This window comes from Poecilia mexicana, unplaced genomic scaffold, assembly GCF_051168715.1.
Source record: "Poecilia mexicana isolate PSO_F unplaced genomic scaffold, ASM5116871v1 scaffold_18, whole genome shotgun sequence".
NCBI lineage: Eukaryota > Metazoa > Chordata > Actinopteri > Cyprinodontiformes > Poeciliidae > Poecilia > Poecilia mexicana.
The window spans coordinates 21,642,384-21,665,164 of record NW_028263387.1 but is presented as its reverse complement, the minus strand read 5'-3'; the positions used below and the strand labels follow the sequence as shown (position 1 = coordinate 21,665,164).

The 22,781-nt window shown below is 39.6% G+C and overlaps 1 protein-coding gene across 2 annotated transcripts in view; it reads right to left on the bottom strand.

Moving 5' to 3' along the window:
- Nucleotides 1–2,683: 2,683 nt before the first annotated feature.
- cyp26b1 (cytochrome P450, family 26, subfamily b, polypeptide 1) overlaps nucleotides 2,684–22,781 on the bottom strand; it is a 36,580-nt gene continuing 16,482 nt past the window's right edge. The window contains exons 2-7 of one of the 2 annotated variants that reach the window (XM_014996175.2): nucleotides 18,980–19,204; nucleotides 12,070–12,188; nucleotides 10,820–10,976; nucleotides 10,012–10,167; nucleotides 7,765–8,049; nucleotides 2,684–6,608 (exon numbers count right to left, since the gene is read on the bottom strand). In XM_014996175.2, coding sequence (XP_014851661.1) covers nucleotides 6,216–6,608; nucleotides 7,765–8,049; nucleotides 10,012–10,167; nucleotides 10,820–10,976; nucleotides 12,070–12,188; nucleotides 18,980–19,204 — 1,335 coding nt within the window. In that variant the 3' untranslated portion in view covers nucleotides 2,684–6,215. The remainder of the gene's footprint in view (nucleotides 6,609–7,764; nucleotides 8,050–10,011; nucleotides 10,168–10,819; nucleotides 10,977–12,069; nucleotides 12,189–18,979; nucleotides 19,205–22,781) is intronic. The other variant, XM_088015236.1, reaches the window with a different exon arrangement.

The window sequence follows — 22,781 nt, the reverse complement described above, 5'->3', positions numbered from 1 at the left end:
TCTTTAAATCAACAATTTTCAGCTGATTCCAGTTGAAGCTGCACAGAAACTTATTGATCTTCTCCTTCCTTTTGTGTCGCTCCTTAAGTCCTTGCAGGCGGTTTTGCCCGAGGCGTTTCGTTTGCAGGTGAAACTCCTGCGATTTCAGCGATTCCACGTCTTTGAAGGCGATGAGCGACGCGTACCTAAAGCTACCAACTGTCTGCAGGGTCAAAACGAGGTTAGGACACGGAGGAATCTGCCATTTTCACATCCATCAATCATTCGGGTTGCTTAATATGCGCCAATAACTCCAAAACAACAAACTTGAAGCCAACAAATCGGCATGATGAGAGGAGAGCTGTAGTAAATCCTGGGATGTTTTTATTAAAAAACAACAACTGGATGTTATTTTTACTGGATGTGTTTTTTAATTTAAATTCTTGTGCATTGCCATCACATTTGCTTTTAAAATCCTATAACAATGGCTGCATTTACATTCATTAATAAAGTGATATAAGGACCTTTTTACATATTTTATATTAAAAAACAAGTTGATTTACATATTTGTTATAAATTGTATTTCTTCCATTGCCAACTAGAAACAGCCAATCAGAGCAAGGAGGAGGGTCTTAGCGCTGTCGATCACTCTTGTGTTCATTCCTTCCTCCTTGATATGCTACACCACTGCAAATGCTAATGCTAGTTGGCGTAACAATCGATGACGGCAGATAAATGGTTTTTCTGGAACAGTAAGTTGTTTCTCTGCCATTAGCACATTTAGAAGCACGTTCATGAGGATGACTGACAATGCTAAGACCCTCCTCCTGGCTCTGATTGGTTGTTTTTAGACGGGAGCGATGCATTCCTTCAGTCTTTCACAGATTGTGTCTCATTCAGTCATGACATAGTGACAGTTCTAATAAATATATATTTTTAAAAATGCTTTCTAAAAGTTACATCTTGCAGATTTATAGAATAAAAACTTTAAAAGATGAAGAAAAAAAACAAAAGACAATTATGGAAGTAATTACTAAATAAAATGTTGAATTTAATTTAATTTAATTGGTATTTCTGATCTTTTACCAAACAGTAAGGTCAATATGTTTTAATTTGAATCCTCTGCTGATGTTTACTGCGATTGTTGAACAGCTTCCAGGTATGAACACAGATTTAGGAGGGAAAAATATCTATCAGAGTATACAGAAGTACACAGAGTCAGAACGTATGGCTGGGTAAACAAAGGTCAAAGGTTGAGGGCAGAACATTCGCCTAATAACTGCAGACTGCCGATTCCCGCGAAGTGGTTGGTGCCGGAGCTCGGTGGGGCAAACAGAACCTGCTGGCTGCAAACAAACAGGCGAACGTGTTCCTGCGGGGAGCGGCGTGTCGTTCTGGACAAGGCCCAGACGTCTGCGTCCAATCAGCTCCCTGATCATGATCTCTGTCTCTCCGTTGGGTCGCTCCACATGTCAGAGTGCTGGTTCTACATCCAGAGTTTGGCAGTAACTAGACATTTATCTTTTGTTCTTATGTACATGTTTGTCATTTTCATCCTTAAAATAACAAAATTTTACTTAACTTTATATTTTGGTCCATTTGATTATGTAATTTTTAAATATTAAATGATTGATAATTTGATCAGTTACTCAGTTATTGAGTAAACTTTTTACCAAATACTGTTTTACTCTTACTTCAGTAATTTTTTGGACGGCTACTAATAGTTGACTATCCTGACATTCCAGCTTGTTTCGTTTGTATGTAAAAAAAAAGAAAAAAAGCAATTAACTATTCAAATGAACATGTCAGTATAATGTCATAAATTAAAATTAACACGTTAACGTTCCCGCCCTTGTACGCACAATACAGTATCCAGACTATCAAGACTATACATACGCCGAGACAAACACAAAGTAATTCTGAAACCTATTGTGGGAAGAAATATCAGTTTTGTAAGTTAATAAAGACAGTCTTTTATGTGACAAAACTAATTCTTATTATCACTGACTTTATTGTTTTTTATTGTTTTACCAACATCCTTCTCTGAGCCTCGTATCGTAACTCAGGTGATCACGAATTGTGGCGAAGTGCAAACTGAGCCACATACAGTGTAACTTTTGAATCATTCCACCTGTTGTTTTATTTTCTAATATTTTAAGAGGTATTTCAGAAATACCTCTTAAAATTATATTTGTGGAATAGGTAACGGCGACAGACTGGCGACCTGTCCAGGGTGAACCCGCCTCTCGCCCCGAACGTTAGCTGGAGATCAGCAGCAGCAGCTCCTGACCCCACGAAGGGACAACGGTGTTAGAAATATTTAACAACTTTAAATGTTTAGCTAGTTACAGGGATGAAACCTTTCATGATCACTAAACATGCTCTTTAGTTATCTTTAATTTACGTACTTATTTATTCGTTGGCATTCTTGGTTTTTCTCCAACTTTGCCCAAAATATTTGTCTTTAGATTTACTAAAACAAGGAATATTAGGAAAAAAGGGTGGGAAAAAAAAACATTCTGTGTTGAAACGTAACATTTTGTTGTGACACTACTTATGTCTACATTTAATTTTTATTTTACACGTCTTTGCTTAACTAATTGAGTAATTTGTAGATCAATACTACTCTGCAATATTTCTTTTGTTGCGCTAATTGGCGAATACACACATAAAAGCCAAAATAAGAAACATTTCACTAGTCAGATATTTTTTCTTTGTGGTTTATTACAGGAGTACACATAGCAGTCTTGGTAACAAAAAAAGAAAATGGAAAAACTATCACGAGACATTCATAATTAAACTAAATGAACATTTCTTCCTGTAAAAAGAATTGCAAATTATGTACAGAGGACATAAGACAGACTCAGAAACCAACAGGTTGAAAGGAAGATTGAACTGTAGTCGCATGGCACTTAAAAAATAAACATATCTGGCAAGTGCTTTCTGTTTCCATAATTAATGTAAAATAAAATGCAGTGATAATAAGTCTGGATAACAAAAATAATAATTATTACAGTAATCAAATCAACAATATCAACATTTTAAACACTGTTTACAATATAAACTGAAATTCATAACATTCTAAATACATCCAATATTTACCAAAGACATTCTCATGTAGGCTAAAAACTAAATCTGCAATAGAATAAAAAATAGCATTTCAAATATCTTATACCAACAATATTATTCATACAATAACATTAATAATAGGTTATTAGTTGATGTAAATAGCTATTTCCCCATAGTCTGATAAGGAATAATGTACAAATTAATACACACCTATTAATAACCCTATTAATGCTCCTTATGCTTTAAAAAATGTTTTTTTTAAAAAGAATTGACATAACACAAATCTCACTCAGTACAAACTATTGCAATCTATAACTTTCAACTTGAAAACGTATACAAGAAAAAGCAGCAAAACAAACCATTTCAGTTTCATATTTCTCTGTTGTGAAAACAAAATAAAAATCAGTGGTGTGGTTGGGAGAAATGAAACGGGCGTGGCACAGGCAGAGTCCATCAAGCCCCGCCCCCTGCCTGATATCTCATTGGTCCTTTTCTCTTTAGAACTCTCCGGAATGTCTGAAAGTTCCGCTAGCAAGTTCCGGAACTCCACGGAGGAAGCCCCGCCCCCTGCCTGATACCCCATTGGTCCATTTCTCAGACGCTTTAGAATGTCTTGTAGCAAGTTCCAGATCTCTGCTGCAGAAGCTCCGCCCCCCAAAACCTCTGGGGTAACCGAACACGCAAATTCCCGAAGTTCTGATTGTGCAATCACCTCAAGCCTTCTGGGACTGAATTTGCTTTGCAGTCTTGTTGTTGAACGGAGGAGCAACGAGAGAGTAAACGCCGTTGACCTCCATGGTGGTGGAACAATAAAAGAAGTGCACAAAAAAAAGACAAAGATAAGGCAGCACTTAAGCAGCATGTATGTAGGTCTCTTCCTATATACTTTCACCAAATCCCCTGATCTTTTAACCCGGTTCCAGCCTAAGAAGGTGCACTGCTTTATGAGAACAAGCATACTATCAAATACGTTCATTATCCATGACGTTTTAATCTCTTAATGTAAGTTGGTAGCTTTGTTTATTTAATAACTAGAAAAACTGAAAATTGTGCCTTCTGAACTGTAAAGGATAAGATAGAGGAATACATTAGCTAAAAAATAAAATCTTAATTTGCCAGGTAGTTGTCTCACCTAAAAAATTAAAGCTATTAGTAAGAAATTTTATTTTGCAGTCAGAAAAATATCAACAAGCAGATAATCTAAGTTTTACATTGTCTTCTTTGCACCTGAGTTTAACGTTAGCATCACTAGGTTAAGCAAAATTTAGGAAGCGTTCAAGTTTGTATTTTTTACTGTTGGGAATAGTCAACCTGTGTTTTGTTGTTTTGTTTTGTTTTTAACAAAAAGTTGTTGTTTTTTTTAAAACTGGTTTTTAATACCATAACAGCCGCAGATTTTGTAGTTAGTTGTGTCACTGATGGTAAGCAGAACCTTCTTGGGAATAATTTCTAAATATAAACAAGTAAATTTGGTTCAAACCTTTTTTTTTGACCAAAAAGGTTTGGAAACTAACTGAGTAAACTGGATATGTAAATAAAGTAGGTTTGGTCAACAACTAAGCTTAACTCCTAAAGCTAATGCTAGTTTGTTCAGATAAACATGACCAAGTCAGTTTGGTTCCTAAAGCTACCCAAGTAGGCTTGATTCTTCAACACGACCAAGTAGGTTTGGTTCCTAGACCCAGTTAAGTAGGCGTGGTTCTTCAACACCAACCAAGTAAGACTGACAACAAAGAAGGATTTCTTTCCAAAAATCCTATTGAGTAGAATTGTTTCCTAAACCCAATGAAGTATAATTTCTTCCTAAACTCAATCAAGTAGGGTTGGTTTCTAAACCTGGCCAAGAAAGACTGGTTCCTAAACCCAATGAAGTAGGACTGCTCTCTAATCAGAACCAAATAGAGTTGGTACATAAACCAATCCAACCAAGTAGGACTGCTTCCTAAATATGACCAAGAAGGTTTGGCTCCTAAATCCAATGAACTAGGATTGGTTTCTAAAAACCAGATAGAATTGACAACAAAGGAGGATTTCTTAACAAAATCCGATCAAGTAGAATTGGTTACTAAACCCAATAAAGTAGGGTTGGTTCTTAAACCTGCCCAAGTGGGAACGGTTTCTAAGCCTGTAGTCCCTAAACCAGTCTAGTAGGATTGGTCGTTAACCAAGTTTCCGTTTCAACATAAAGAAGTTGGTTTGTTTCGATCTGGTTCCTAAACCTAATCAAGTATGAAATACTGGGTTTCCTGCTCTTTAGCCAAACTAAGTAGGCTCGGTTCATTAACCCTAACCAGGTGCATTTGGTTCCTATAGCTTAACAATTTTATTTCCAATGAAGAAGACTTAGTTATTAAGGTTAATGAAGAAGGCTTTTCATAAACCTAACAATAGATATGATGATCCAAAAAGGATATAAATAAAACAAACCAAACTGAACAGTTTTTAAAAGTTTGTTTTCAAATCAAGTTGTTGTTAGACTGTCTGGTTATTATTTTTTTAGGCAATTCTAAAAAAACAAAAATAAAAAAATCTCTTTCTATATTAAAATGTATTGTATGCTTAACGTATCCAATCAGTGAAAGCAATTTTGTCCTTGATTTTTTAAAAATATTCATCCCTGTATCAGATATTACACATTTTAGCAGATGGCTGCAAGGTTAAATATTCGCCGATAAGAAAAACTCTGTTTCCATATAATCCATCTCTTTTACCCTGCAAGTCAACTGAAAATGATTTATTGAATTTAAGCACAAGCAAAATGGTTGAAAATTATATTCCTTCTCTCTATACCCTGTTTTATCTCCCGCCTCTCTCTAAAACACTGTCACTGTTCTCATCTCAACTCTTCATTTCACCAAAAGTCTGTTGTGCACCACTCCCATTCAAATTATATTAGATAGCTTTTTGTACATATTTTGTAAGTATACTTCTTCAGAAAATACACAGAATAGAGCATATTTAAAACGTTTTTGGCAGTTTCCTCCTTTCTTAAAGAAGAGTCCTGATAACCATTTGTTAGAAGAGTCTGAAAGAAAGCTCCAATCTGGCAGAACAAAGGTGAAGAAGGAAAAATCTTTCTGAAATTATTGTTTCCTTCCATCAATCTTCTCCCTAAAGACTTAAATCTCTGAACTTCCCCACCCAACCCTCATGAGCAGCCGCCCTTACTAAACCGTCGCTCCCAGCAGCTCGTCTGACTTCGCCAAGATCTCGTTCTGATTGGAGTCCAGGCCGTAGAACTTGACCTTTAACCCATCGACGGGGTGAACCACGGGCACCGTGATGACACGCGGGAACTGGCGAGTGGCCAGCTCAAAGCGGCTGGTGCTGGCCAGCTCGATGGCCAGGATGCGCAGGAAAAGCGTGGCGAGTTGCTTTCCCAGACAGGAGCGAACGCCGCCGCCAAACGGCAGGTAGTGGAAGCGGCCCTCCTTGTCTTCGCTCCGCTCCTGACTGAAGCGGTCGGGGTCGAAGGCTTCCACGTCTTTGAAGACGGCAGCTGTGTCGTGAGTGTCCCGAATGCTGTACATCACACTCCAGCCTTTGGGAATCTGAACTCCCTGTAGAGAAAAATACCAGAGAATAAGACGGTTTGTAGGATTTATCTGATGCAATTAGTCCTAAAAATTTAAGCAGACTCTTCTACAATTTGTGGAAATAATTACTAAGGTAACTATGAAAAGTATTCATGATTAGTTGTGACTAGACGCCAACAATGACTACCACTGGTTTTAGCTGTCAAGTTATCAACATAACTCGCTAAATATTAAATGTACACCATGCTATATAAAAGAAAAATGGTTGCAGTGCTTTTCTACTAATTGTCAACACTACCACAACTAGATAACAAGGTCAGGAAAAAGCTTTAATAGAAATATACAACAACAATTTAATAGAAATTTAAAAGAAATAGCAAAGAAGAGGGAACTGGGTAAGTTATGCTAACTTGACTTTGACAACTTAACAAGTAGATGTGCTGCAGAATTTGATGTGTTTTGGTCCAGTTAAAAATAAAAAAGACGACCCACCCCTCAACTCAGCAGAAGATGTTTAAATTAGCTAATTATCCGCCGCTGTGTTCAGACGATCACTTATTAAACATCAAGCCTGAAAACATGCAACTGAGACGGACCGAATGTTCTGTTCTTTATGTAGGAAATGTTTGTGTGTTTCTTGGTGTTGAATCCTGATACACTAGTGCAGCTGTCGTCAGTCAGTTGCTACGGCAACGAGTCTGTGCGCAGCGTAGCCGACACAGAGCGTGAGAAAAAAAAGAATACGAGTGGTTTTGAGCTGTTTTCAATGATTTTCTGCCTTATTTTCCAATGGGCGTGATGCACAGCTCTGAATTAATAATACCTATGTCTCCAGGTTTCATCTTGTTAATGGAGTTGTTCTAAAGGAATCGTCTTTTCCCCCCACAGCTTTGTGCCCATGCACGAAATTAGACTTGATTTGAGAAACATTTATTTAAGATGTAGAAACAAGACAGTAAAATTATTGTAGGCTGTTTAATTTATAAATGCTGATAAGATGTCGCCACATTGGTTATGCCTCTTATGTGCTACAGCGCTAGCTACGTACAGCCAGATTATCAAAAGGTAATATGACTTATTATTTATTTTTTAATTGAACCTGAAGGGAATAGGGCCTAACGAGGTGCCCTGAGGTACTCCACTAGTAATAAAATTAACAAAATTGCACATAAAGACTTACATCTAGTTCGAAGGTCTGCATTGCTGTTCGGTAGGCGCCGGAGACCGGCGTGTAGAGCCTCAGCACCTCCTTGATGACACAGTCCAGGTACTTGAGGCTGATGATCGTGTCCAGCCTCAGCTCTTGTTCAGGACAGAGGCAGCCGTTGTGGAGGAGGCCCCGGCCCCTCAGCTCCTCCCGGAGGCGCTCCAGAACCTGAGGGTGGCGGAGGAGCGCCATGATCAGGGAGGTGCTAGCGCTGGCGGTGGTGGCGAAGGCAGCGAAGATCAGCTCGATGGTTGATTCCTGTGGAAGCGTGAGAAAAGTTGATGCAACTTTTATTTTAACTTGCATTCATCTTAACGACAAGAGAACTACGATGGCTTAAAACGGCATTTTTAAAGACTTTAAATGCTGAATGTGAAAAATTTCTGATGAACTCTCAGGGCGTTTTCACCCCCGATAGTCCAGAAGACTCGGTTTGATTGTGGACCAAAACTGTTACATTTCAGTTGCTGCGGTTCTCTTTCACACTGCACCGAGTCAAATGAACCAAATCCTTAAAAAAAAAAAACGCACCAGAATTCACTTCCACTGAACTTTGACACCGATTTGTAGGTGAACCAAAGTTTGATTAGGCATGTAAACCCAGATTAAAGCGGACTAAACATGGCTGGTGTGAATGCTCCCTTACACTTCCATAAGGCTCTTCATGTTGGACACTAACTACCTTTGAGCTTTGCTGAACAACTTATGATTGAAGAAAAGAAGTTTTCGCTCCTTGGATTCTTAGTTTTGCTGTGATTTATTATTTTGAAAATGCAGTTGGTAAAAATCCAAACCAAGTAGGAAAACTTGCTTTGGCGACAAATCCTCTGTTGCACACCTTCAGTTTCTTATTGTTGGCAAAGTCGCCCCCCTCTCCAGAAAAAAATCCCTGACCAGTTAATGGAAATGTGTTTGATTCCTGAAAAGTCACATTTGAAAGAAAGTAAGAAAATGTTTTCCAATTACACAGAAAGTGCCATGCTGGTTCTGGAATAAATAAGACGGACCGGGCCGCGTGCCTCAGATCGTAAGCCTCTCTCCTCTGCCATCACCTGTGTCTGCGCTTCACGCAGCACGAGTGTTTTAAATGAGTCAGCGAAGGCCGGGGCCTCCCCGCTCACTTTCTGAGCGCGGTGGAGTGTGTGCGTACAGGAGGCCTCATTCAGACCCCTAGCGGGGGCAGTGTTGACTTATTTTTGGTCCTGGACTTCGCCCAGAAACCACAAACAGTGAAGCAGAGAGAGAAAAAATCCTCCACTGAATTCCTCAAATAGGTAAACAGAGGCTGCGCCGAAGTTTCTTTACCGCCTGTTGACATCAGCTCCGTATTTCAAGAGTTAATGCAGCTCATTCCTTCAATTCCTCATTTTATTCATTCCTCTCCAAGGTTTTTAGTGTCTGGCTTTAGCGCAACTTGAGGGTGGAGTCAAACATTTGAGTCGGTGATGACGGGAAATACGACGTGATGCTTATAGCAGGATATTTAACCAAACTTTCAAAATAAGGAACGAAAGTGAAACTAACATCCAAAGAGACAAAACCTGTTAATGATGTAATTTTTAGGTATAACAAGCTGCTGGGTTTTTTTTTTTTAGGAATATTAGGGCCAGGCTGAGAAATATAGATATATATTTTTTTAAATGATCAGAATAGTCATTATATTACCAGAGAAAAAAGTCTAAGTAATACAGGAAATAATTTTATTACCAGAATAGTAGCAATATTATGAGAACAGTCATACGAATATAAGGAAAAAGTGACAATAATACCAGGATAAAGTCTTAATATTACCAAAATAGTTGTAATATGACAGATAAGTTGTAAAAAATAGCAGAATATACAGATTAATACGAGAAATAAACCTAGACTAGGATTAGATATGCTGGTCAGAACGTTAGAACTATTGAAACTTTGCTCTCAGTAAAAACAACTTTCCTTCTAGTAATTTTAAGACTTTTTTCTGTTAATGTTATGTCTTTATTCTCATATTATTTTATTCATGTAACTACAAAACAAAGTTTTATCATAAAATCTTGGGAAATAAATTGTCATAATCATAAACAAATGGAGAAATATGTGCAAAATGTGCTTCTTTTTGGAAATTACACAACTAAAAATGGCCTTATTATTGTTCCATACAGTTAAAATAGTAATAGTTTTTCAACATGTGGTTTGGATGAATTCTGGACGAACGTTTCCGTGGTCCTGGGCGCTTCGTACCTTGAGCTCCTGCATGCTGAGCTCTGTGCCGTTCTCCTTGGCGCTCTCCATCAGGACGTCCAGCGCGTCGCTGTAATCCTTCCCCTGGGAACACAGAGGCTTTTCTCTGATGGCTTTCTCTATGCTTTTCTGAAGCGTGTCTCGCGCTCGGATTCCCTGCAGAAGAACCGCATGAAAACACGTCAAATACATTCAGAAGCTACATTACAAATGTAGGGAAATCCTTGTCTATGTTCTGCTAATGTCAAAAAAACTAAATTTCACAGTTGCTGTGTTTCCATTAGATGAGAAGTTAAATTAAAATCACGCGATAAGTTATTAAGACTTCTGGCAGCGACGGATGTAAAACAGTTACATGACATTTAATTTAGCCGCATGCTAGCTGCAGCTAGGGGCAACGTAGGCAGCGTTTTGGGGAAACTGTTGGCGATTTCAGAGAAGAGCGATGGATTCAACACGTTCGAATGACACACAACTTTTTATGAACTGTGTGATGCAACAAGAACAAATCCTCCTACCACTTCCTGTCGTTTTCACCAACACGTCAACTGGCTGTTAACCAAGTGTTTTTCTCTTTACATCTATTTTGATACGGCTGAAAAACGTGAGTTTTTTCAAAATTGCCACTTTTCCATTAAGTGAATTTCAGTTTGTCCAATTTTATGGTTAATGGAAACACAGCTAGAGTATAGATGGCAAATTATCATATTTATCATTTATCACGATAAATTTCTCATCATAAGATTTTTGATTTATCACGATAAATTCCAGTTACTGTTGACCTGATCTGTGGAAATCGTCGTCTTACCTTCCGGTAGCCGCTGAACGGCAGGTCGATTGGGAGGCTGAAGAGGTTGTTGACGAAGTCCTGAAAGGTGGAGAACTGGTGCCTCATTTCCTCCTCCGACACCCTGAATCCCAGCAGCACCCTGACGGCCATGGTGAACGACAGCCGCTGGCTCTCCCTGAGGAACGACACGGTCACGTCCAAACACGTCAAACTCAGCCTGACACATCTTCACTTACAAATCAGAAACGATAAAGGAGAAAAATGAGATATTTTTCCACATATGATTCTCTCCTTATCGTCAAGAAATCTGGTACAAATTACTCCACGAGATTTCGGTTTGACTATGATGGACTAGGTGATTTTTAAAAACACGTGAAACTCAACCTGAGAGATCTTCAGATACAAATTAGAAAAGCTAAGAGTAAAAGTTATCGCCGATATTATTTCGTTGAGGTAAAGAAATCTTAACCCAAACCATTTCGGTTTGTGTTTTAGCAAACCAACAAACTGCTCTCCATTTCTCTTGCACCATGATAACCGCATTCATAGGAGTTTCTCCGTGAAAATATCTTCATTTCTACAGAAAGAGTAAAGACTATGACAGACTTTGTGATTTTTTAAAATCACATATTCATAACATGAGCATAAAAAAGATGCAATATGACCAGAAAACGACTAAAGTATTAATGTATTTAATGTAACAGTTTACATCTCATTTTTAATGCCTTATAGTGTGAAGAAACTTATTTTAATTTCATTTCTTATTTAATGGAAACAAAGCAATTTCAAAATTGTGTTTTTTAACATTAGCAGACAAAGATCTGCGCACATTTGTAAAAGAATGCAGTGATTTAGTGCAACTTCCGTTTTTACAAGATGGGAACAAAAATAGAGGCATCAGACATTAGCAGCTACAGGGTTTCTCTTTTCTCTTTGGTAAAAGACAACAAGCCGTTTCTTAGGCATTTGTTTTGGTTTGTATTTACCCAGAATGCCCTGCACTATAATCCACTTCCTGTTTTTGGAGCACTTTGCTTTGCGTTCACACATGATTTCGAACCGCACCAGAGTTCACTTCAGTCGAACAGAGATCGAGGTTTGTAGGCAGACCAGAGTTCACTTTTTTTGGTTCAGATCAGAGTTTGAATTTGTGTTCACACCTCCCCAAACAAACCAAACTTTCTAAACTAACTGGAGTTTGGTTAAAGTGGACTAAACAGAACTGGTGTGAACAGACTCAGGGTGACCTTCCTGGACTGCCGGCGTACCTGTAGACGTTGATGGGCTCGGGGTTGGAGCTCCACACTCGGAGGCTCTCTTGGATGACCTGCTGGATTTTTGGGAGGTAGGACTCCAACGCTTCATGGCTGAACACTTTGGCGAACACCTGCAGACACAAAATCAAAGACCACTTCAATTAAATTGGACTTAAAATTACGCAAACCAGCTGCCTCAAGTCGCCAGTCAGAGAATAACACGCACAATTAATGTGAAATTTAGTAGAAAGTTCAGCTGTGGATCGAGAGAGAGAGAGAGAGAGTCACTACATTTCTGTAGAGAAACTTTTAGAGGTTTTTCCTCTGCAGTCAGCAAAGCGTTTTCTGACAGGCTGAAGAGGAAAAAGCGAGGAGGGGGGTCCACGTAAAGCCCGCTTCAAGCGTTTTTCCTGGACGAATCAATCACCAGTCGTCAGCGCTGTTTGAACAAATAACATTCCATCAGATCAGACCTCCAAAACTGCCCCTTAAAACTGTCCTGGGTGTGATTTAGAAGTAGAAGAATAAGAATGAGGCCTTTATAACTATTTTTAAACAGTCTCTAAAACGTATCTTTGTCTAAACAAATAATATTTCCATGCATCTGACAGTCAGAGCTGTTGGAGAACAGAACATAAAGGAGCTGCTTGTTGGGACCACTTTGGGAAATCCTTTTCCACGACAAGGTTGGAGCGAATCGGGAATCGCGACGCGGCACATCCCTGAGCAAAACGCACATGGTTTGCATTTTCTGCTCGATGAAACGAGGCTGGAACGTCTGAACGAGCTTCTGTGTAATGGCTGGTGGCCCGTCGTCGGGTTCACTCAAAAGTCACACACGGGTTTCTTTTCCTTGTGAATTAAAGACTTTCTTTATTTGTTGGAGATTACATCATAAGTAGTGATCGTCTCCATACCTCTGTGGTTAGCAGCTTTATTGTTTTCCAAGGGAGATCTGGTAGGGTCACATATATAATGATAGTCACGTCACTCTCTCACTCTTTGGTTACCTAGCAACTCTCTCACTCTTTGGTTACCTAGCAACTCTCTCACTCTTTGGTTACCTAGCAACGACTGCCTGAGTGACTGGCACAGCAGCAGTTTAAGGTTTCGCCTCATAACTGTTAAAAATAAACAACAAGATTGTGGAGAGAAAAATTAAAGAGGAAAGGTCAGGCCACCATTTTGGCAATAGTCCATATATTTAAAACAACAAGAAAAAAAAACATGAATCAATAATTATCTATCTAAATGATATGAAACGTTTACATCATGATACGTTTTTCAGCCATATTGTCCAATCCTAAGATCTGGTAAAGAACCATCACAAACAATTTGGCCTGTCAAAATGGCAAAGTTTGCTAACTCTAGAAGTTATTGCTGTAAACGATAATATTGTTGTTTTAAGACCATTTTTATGTAATATAATGGTAATGGCAAAACACACATGCTTTAGAAATATAGACGCTGACACTAGTGTTGGCTACATCTACGCCGCTGCAACATGTTTAGCATTAAAATGCTCGTTTCGCTTTGGCTAACTCCTTTTAGCACAAATTGAACATAATACTCTTTTCCAGAGTCCAATCTGATAATTTTTTAAAGCAAAAATTAACCCAAAATGAGTCCAGAGAAGCAACTTTGTCGTCTGTTGAAATATTTGTTTCATGTTCAGTTGGTGTGGTTCTCTTTCACACTTCACTGCATAAATGAACCTTAGAAAAACCTGTTCCCCTCCTCCCCTGTGGTGGCGCTACACCAAGACCCACTGAAGGAAACAACACAACTTCCTTCTTCATGAAATACAAACAGAAATGGATCAGCATCAGATTTTAGCAGATGTAGGATTTTTCTTTTGTGTTTGGAAAAATCATTTCCCCTGCTAGCGTTAGACTCAAGCGTTTGATTTGGTTGTATTTACCCAGAATTCCCTGCTCATTTCCTGCTTTGGAGCGGTCTCCAGTCCACATACGCATTCAAAACGCAGCAGAGTTCATTTCAATCAAACCAAGACGTGGGTTTTAGGCGGGGCAGAGTTCGCTTTTTGGTTCGCAGCAGTTCATTCACACCTCCCCAAACAAACTGGATTAAGAAAAAAATCAACCAAAGTCCAAAGAAAACCTTCGAAACACCAGCAAAAACCCTGAAGAACCTTTTTGTATTGCATGTCCCGGTTATGTAAGGCTGTGAATTAACCCATTTAACCCGTCTGCGCTGAATTGTTTATAATTGCTCCGTCTGACTGAACCCTTTGGCTGTTCACACACACTCTGACATAAATAGACCCGGAGCAGCAGGGCTGAGCTACCGTAGGACCAACGAGTCAGTCCGTCAGTGTGCTGCTCCCTGGAAGGTAACTACAGGTCATCCAAACACACACACACACGTTTGTGTTGCTATCTTTGTGGGGACTTTCCATTGACTTCCATTCATTTCTACAGCCTAAACCTTACCTTTACCCTTTTCCTAACCCTAACCAAAACTCAATTCATACCTTAGCCCTAAATCTGACCCCTGACCCAAAAACAGGGTTTCCCCTTGTGGGGACCAGGCTCCGGTCCCCAGAAGGAGCAATTGGTCCCCACAACGTAGTATATGTCAGGAAAATCGTCCACACAAGGTATTACAAACAAACGCACACACACACACACACACACACACACACACACACACACACACACACACAGCATCTCTGTGGATCCTGGCTGCCAATCAAACTCTGTTCTTATGCAGCGTCATTCTGGTTCCAGTCGGGACGAGGCTGTGTGTGTGTGTGTGTGTGTGTGTGTGCGTGTGCGTGTGTGTGTGTGGGAGCTGAAGGGGGATTGTTCTGCACAACAGTCATTCTCCTGCACCACAAAAACGTGACTGTCCTCTGTAGCCTGCAGCGCAAAGACAAAAACACACACTCACACACACAGTTGTCCTAATAACGTCCATATGTCTTAAATTATGTGAAAGTGCTGCGAGCTGCTGGTTCCACAGACATGTAAAGACTCCTTTATTCTTTTCTCTGCCCTCGCTGCTCTCTCCTCTTCCCGTCACCGCCTGCCCCCTCCATCCATCCTCTTTCTCAAAAATACTCCTTCGCTCTCTTTTACTCCACGTTCTGTCGTCTGTCCGGATCAGAGGAGGTGAAGTTCCTTCAGGTACCGGCTCCCAACGTGGTTCAATCGGTTTGGAACGACAAAATATTAGGAAAAAGTTAAATACGAGAATGAAGTCGTAATGTAACGAGAACAAATTCATAAACTATGAGAATAAAGTTGTAATATTGTATGTAAATTTTTTGCTTTACTACTTTAACTCTAATTTCATACAACACTTCAATATGTTGTGTTGTAAATACTTTTGTTCCTCAGCTGCATAATTTCTATTTATTTCAGAGGCTATAACACCTAAAATTCCAAAGATGTTCTCATTTTAAAGTCTGAATTTGTGCAAATACCCCTGCTGCGTTATATTTAGGCATAAAAAGAGGGCAGGCCCAGTTAAAAATGGCAGCGCCCTCTACTGGTGATGAGAAAACCGCTCTGCTGTTTGTAGTTTCTGATCACCACCTTTCTGCCTCACAGCTGAGGTGTGAGGCAGTTTAATATAAAGATTAAACACCCAAGGCTGAAGTTGTTTTAGATGAAAACGAGGCTCTGTTTGTCGTTTTTGTTGCCTGTGTTGGTGGAAAATACGGAGAAAATCTGAGATAATAGATCCTCATTCTTTCTGACAGGTTCAGGTTTTATAGCACCAAAACTTCAGTCAGTTCAGCTCCGATAATCAGACTTCATATTGACTAAAGCAAGATAATTTGCATTGCTAGGTGCAACAGAAATATTCATGTTTCAGATTTGCTTCAGCTTGTTCCTCCTGGATGGTGTTGTTTTGTTCGGCCGGGCCGGTCGGTGCTGGAAACCCGGCGCTCTGTGGTTCTCTAAGAGACTCGGTTTCCCAGCTCAGTGCTGGGTTATATAGAAACTGGCTGGCTCTGGTGATCCACTAAAGGCTAATGTGCTGTGTGAAGATTGTCTTTCCGTGTGAAAACCGCAGGGAGGGCAGACGCACACGCTCTGGTCCAGTAGGTCAAGCACCGAGCCGGTTGCTCACTCTTTCTCTGGGTCGCTGTTGTCCGGTTTCAGTCTGTTGATTTGGTTTTATTATTCAGAAAACTGAACCCTAAACCTGCCAACACACACATGGAAACCACCACACTGCTCACACACTCCTTCTAGATCCATTTTTCTGCTTGGTCAATGATGGGACATTGATTTTTAAGCAGCGCTGTTGTTGGGAATAGAGGGAGTAGTTCTGAGTAGTCAGTGTGTTATCTGAAAGATACAGTAATGAAAGAAGCAGGGAGAAATTTTCATCTAGAAATCTACTGTAAGTCAAGCTAACCATTCCTCAAACTAGAGCTTTTCAAATAAGATATTCTCTTTGTACACAGAAGTTTGATTTTCAGAGATCCTGGTCGGAGGTACAATCCAATATGGCTGCCACACGTATGAACTGTTTTTCACCACTTCTCACTATTTGTGTTCAGTTAAAATAAAAACATGAAAGATTATGGACATGTTCCTTTAGAACATTAAAGTCAGATAAATATGTTATTAGCCTATGTTGCTATCAGTAGTTAGCATTAGGATATTGGCAAATCCCTCTGGTTTTATGACTTGCTACTACATACCGCGTTCAGTTGACAAACCTAATGCAGCTGACAGATAAAAAATTCAGCTAACAAGCTAACAGATACATAAAGTTAAGCTAGCAAGCTAACAGTTGCTCAAAGTCAAGCTAAAAAGCTAACAAACACCAAAAGCCAACCTAACAGCTACTCAAATCAAAGCCCACATTTACTCATACTTTGTTTTAGTTTTACAGACCCAAAGTTTAGCTTTCAGTTTATAAAAGTCAAGCTAATAAATACTGGAATCTACAGCTAACAGCTACTTTGTTGAAACATAGAAACTAGACTCAAAGTTAAATGAGCATTTCCTGAAAGTTAAAGCTGAAAATCACTCAAAGCCAAGCTAACAGATACAACAATGTAAGTTAACACAACTATTAAAACTAAGAGTACAAATGTATAACAGAAAATCGCAAATAAATAAACCATAAAGGTTAGCAAGAGAAGTTAGCCAATGGCTAAGATGAACATCGTCCATCTTGGCCAAAGAAGATGGACGATGTTTAAAGTGCAATAAATTTGCACTTTACCCATGATGGACATAAATACGCTAGCTAGCTTTACCCTTGCGAGGTATATTAGCAGCTAAATACCAACTCAAAGTTTTGTGTAACAGTAAAGTCCCATGAGAAAAAAGGAAGCTACATAGAATACATGAGATGAAATACGTGATTTACATATTTAAGGCCACCATCTTCTTTTTTTATGAATTGAAGACATTTTAAGGACTTTTTAAGGATGTGGACACTCTGGATTACAAATTCTCTCATATTCCCCAAAATAAAAAGACTTTAACAGAACATGAATCCCAGCCTACAAGACATATGAGCTAAAAACACAAAAACCCACCAAGTTTGTAGTTTGTGTTCATATTATATTACTGTGGAGAAAGTATAACTTTGTTGTAAACATTTGGTTATTTCCTGAAAGGCATTTTATCTCTTCATCTGTGGATCTGTTTGTCTTGTTATCCAGGTGTTACAGACATAGTAGAAGAAGCAGGTGTGGAAAACTGGCTGTCATTTCGTTTTGCTTAGCAAGACAAGACACGAACTTATCTCTAAAATCAACTTTCCTGACCCTCACATCCTTTTTCTCTGCGTGTTTCACTGTGTTGAGAGCCGGGCGATGTTCAGGTGTGTGCGCACGTCGCGCTGTGTGTTTGTGTGTGCTGGGCCCCCACACAGAAAGCCCCTCTTTGTGCCATGTCGGAGGCAGCCTTCCTAATCAGGGGTCATTACATGAGGTTAGTCCCGGGGTCTCCGGGGAGAGGAGAAGGGATCAGAGCTCAGATTAGACCCAGCCGACCCCTCGCCGTCCCCAGGCACCGAAACCGAAGCCTCTCCCTCCCTCCCCCGCAAAATGAGAGAAAATGAGAGACTGATTTACAGGAAAACGCGCTCCTTCGAGCTTCTTCGATGTGAGTCAGGTGAGCAGGAGAGGAAAGGCGATTACCGGTAATGATCCGCGTACAGACAGCGGAGAGGAAGGGACGGAAAACCGATAATCGAAGAGAGTCTCCTGATGGAGGCGTCGTTCTCACGCTTCAGCGCCGCAGATGACGCTCAGACAGAGGGATCGATTTACAACAAGTACCAGGGCCAGGCTAAGGAAGAACAGCTCAATTTAAAAAATCAATAATACGAAAATAAAGTCCAACAACAGAAAGATAAAGTCAATATTTCAACAATGAAATCATAATATTATGAATAAAGTCAATATTTTAACAATAAATTGAGAAATAATGCAAGCATAAAGTCGTAAAAATATGAGAATAAAGTTGCAATATTTTCACAATACAGTCATAATACTACCAGAATTACGTCGTATTATTTTGACTTTATTTTTGTGCAATTATTCTCACATTATGGCTTTGATTTTTACAAGAAAGCTGCAGTAATATGAGAATAAAGTCGTAATATTCAACATCCATGATAGTACGAGAATACAGTCGACCTGTTGAGTAACTTTTACCTTCGTGGCTCAAAACTGTTCAAAAATAAAAATACGACTTTTTGTGAAAACTATGGATAAAACAGGAAAGGTCACACTGCCAGTTTGGCAGTATTTCAAATTTTTAAAACAAAAAGAAACGACTGGTTATCGATATTGGCTGATATAATACGCTCATATTGTGATACGTTTTCCAGCCATATTCTCCAGAAAACTTGTGAACGAAGAGCTTCGTGCAACGTTTACGCCCCACTCCATTGAGTTAAATCCCCGTGTTCGGGTCCTGACCTTCCTCCTCCTGCGGTGGATGTCTCCGATGCTGTTGGCCAGAGAGTTGGGTCCCAGCAGCGTCGACGTGCTCTGCGGCCAGTCCACCGTCACCAGCGTGTGCTCGCCCATCAGAACCTTCCGGACGTTTTCGGCCCCCGTCACCCGGATCAGAGGTCGGCCGAGCAGGTGGGTCTTGAACACGTTGCCGTATTTCTGCCTTCGCGATGCGTGGAAGCCCGAACCCTGAGAGAGCAGAAGAACAGGCGCCAAGAATGTTTATATTTCAAGGTGTGTCAGAAGGAGAACATAAGAGCATTTCATTTCCATACATTTTCTGAGACACTCTTCAAAATAGGAAAGATGAGAAAACATCAGGAAAGCAGCTGGACATCAGAAGTTTTGCTAGATGATAAGTTATCACGATAAACAATAATATTGTTGATTTGAGACTATATATAATGCTAATTGGCATAATGAGGCAAGAACACATTTTCAAAGATCCATAAACTCCAATGAACATTCAACAATGGAACTGAAAGACATTTTAATTATCCAAAATGAATAAAACAACAGAAACAGCAAATAAAATGAATGAGTCTCTGTAAACAAAATTGTCCTTCATAATAAGAGCCTCTGTTCATTCATGTAATTTATTTTAAAAAGTGGTTCTATAGAAATGTGGAGGCTGACGTTAGCGTTGTCTGTGCTGCTGCAACATGTTTAGCATTGAGATGCTAGTTTAGCTTCGTGGAGATGCTAATGTCTTTTAGCACAACTTGAACACAGTAACAGGCTTATCCAGCGTCCAATCAGATCGCATTTTGAAGTAGAAATTAACCCGGATTGGGCCAAGAAAAGCAAATTTGTCATTGTTTGAGGATGTTGCTTGCGCATCAGATTTACTGCCGTACTGGAAACGCGTGAATACAAAGGTTCCACTAAGAACTACTGTACGTAAAACTAATTTTAACGTGCCATTAATTAATCTACCTCCTTTTCCTGTTTATTTTTTTACCCTAAGTGCATTTCATCTGAGCGTCCTGGTTATTGATAAACCCGCTCAGTCAGTTTTGGGGCTGACCCGGCTGCATCGCTGACCTCCAAATGGTTGGGGTCGTGGCAGAGCGAGTGGGAGCCGACCCCAGAACTGTAAACGGACCGTACATCAGCCTGAGAGCAGCTCAACGCGGCGCACACACACGCTCAGCGTATCTAACATTCACATGCAAGTATTCACACGTACCGTAAAAGCACACACTTCCAGCGCGCGCATGTTCGGTTCCACGAACACACACTCTGAATTCATGAATCAACAAAACAGAAAAACACGCAGAGCAAACAAACATACACAAGCTCTGCAGCGACAACACTAACTGGTTCGACCTACTGCTTTACTCAAGGGGATAAAGATAAATGCAGCCATCAGAGAGACACACAATTCATGTTTAAACGAGAAAGTTTAAGTTAATGTTATTTTCTGTAGATTTTTAATTTATCTTCAGTGTTCGTCTTTGTTCAGTCTACATTTATAGCCTCTGCAACATGAAAATGAATGCAGAAATCGGCGTCTAACTTTAGCTGAGAGTTTATTTGCTGGTTGAGACACACCTCTGGCAGCAGCAGCGCCTTGTTTTTAAATGTGTGCGCTCGTGCAGCTTCGCCTCAAAACGATGACTCAGATGTCTGAGTTGTAGTTCAGTTTTGCAGTAAAAGCTAATGTGGATCATGATATTCTGTTTTAAAAATGTAACGTCAAAAATCAGAAGCATTTCATACTGTACCTACAGTTTAATCTGGTGGTAGAGCCAGATTAAGACTTTTATTAGGTTGTTTGGAACATAGCGTGTGTATTATCTTAAAGTTTCAAGAAATTTATTGGATGTAAATACTAGTTTGTGTCGTGTGTGAAGGCAATGAGGATCATGTGTTTGTTACTTAAAGGACTAAGACCAGAGCCCTGAGGTTCCCCACATGTAATTAGCCAATCTGTCACAATTAACTACAGATCCAAACGTGAATATTTTATAAACTGCAAAAATATTAACGTTAATGTTCTTTAATGTTTTATTTAGTCAAAACAGCCAAGGAGGACAGTATCCAAATATTTGTGACGTTTTGTTATTTCATGAGGAGAATACTGTAGTTTTTATTGGATTACAGTTAAAACTTGAGAGTTGGTTCAACAACACGCTGTAAAGTGAACAAATAAAGACGAACGGTTGTTGTGGTCCCCACTGGGAAATGAACGCTCTCTGGCTTTTGTTTGTTGTTCTTTGTGAAGCCGAGGTTAACGACGGGATAACGATGAATGGGCTTTGATTACACCCAGATAAACATCACCTTTTACACCTTTAGGCCTTTACAGCTGGGTGAACACAGAGCTGCGACGGCACTGGCTATCGCCCAAGGACGATTGAGCAACTCCTTCAGGAGACGACACCAGATTTATGGTTTGACGTTTGCAGTTGTTGCGTAGAGTTCGTGTTGCGACAAGTGAAGGGTTGTGGCTTTTCAAAACCTTTAGCTTTACAAGAACCACATGAAGCACCGAGACAACTGCAAAATAACACAAAATAATCTAATCTCTTATTTTAATTTTTTTAGTCTAACTCATCTGAAAAAATTTCTACATGATATCATGAGATCATTTTCCTCAGCTGCTGTAAGAGCTGACCCCTACAGTCTAATATTAATAATAATCTAATATTTATTTCCTCAGACCAGATTTATTGCCATCTTATCCTCAAGTATTTCCAATATTTCAATCGCCACGTTTTCATCAAAGCTTTTATGCCCACTTTCAATGTAGGGCTGGACAATAAACCAATAACAATATACACTGTGATAAACACGTGATCGATATTAATAGATTATACATCTGATGGAATAATCAATATGTATTGTATTCACTGAACTCCGATCCAGAACCACGCAACACTTTCTCCTGGCTAGCTAAGCAAGATTGGTGGCATCAACCAACTCACTCTTTGGTTACCTAGCAACCAACTCTCTCTTTGGTTTCCTAGCAACTCACTCATTCTGTGGTTACCTAGCAACAACCTGTTGAGTAACCAGCGCAGCAGCAGTTTCAGGTTCCACCACTTTGCTTCATAACTGCTCAAAAAAAAAAAAAAAAGAAAAACAACGGCGTGGAGCGAAAACTGTGGATAAAACAGAAATTGGCAATAAAACTGATATTTAAGACAAAAATTTAAGACAAAGACGTTTACGTTTCATATCAGAAACATAAAGGTTTCTGATATGAAACGTTTATGTCGGGATGTTTTTCAGCCAATGGTTAACAAGTGGCGCGAACAGAGAGGTGTAGACTAGAAATTTGAGTTTTCTGGCCTCATTTTTGTAAATTTTAAGTACTAACCACTTTATTAAACTTTGTTCCCCGTATACCGTAAGAGTTATTCCTTTCCTGATTTTTGGTCAAAATCAAGATTATTAAAGTATGTAAGTTTATGGATTGAACGTGGTTTTTATGCATCTTATTGGGTTTTTGAGGCTTCGCCGTAGTTACAGTGAAACGTTTTGTGGTTTATGTGTCGGTGGAAACGCAGAAGCACCGATCAGCCTTCCTGCCCTCCAGCTCTTTCTCACCTTCCTGCGACGCACCTCACATCTTTCTCCACGTTAAGCTAAATTGAGCACAGATGCCTCTCCGTTTCATGTTGCTTAAAAAACCCCCTCTGAACACCAGACCTGCTTTTATAGAAGAAAAATGCTGCTAATTAGCTTACCCCCCACCCCAGCGCGATGTCTGCGGGAGCGTTTGTTGTAATTGCGCTTAAGCTTCTTCAGATGTTAAGAC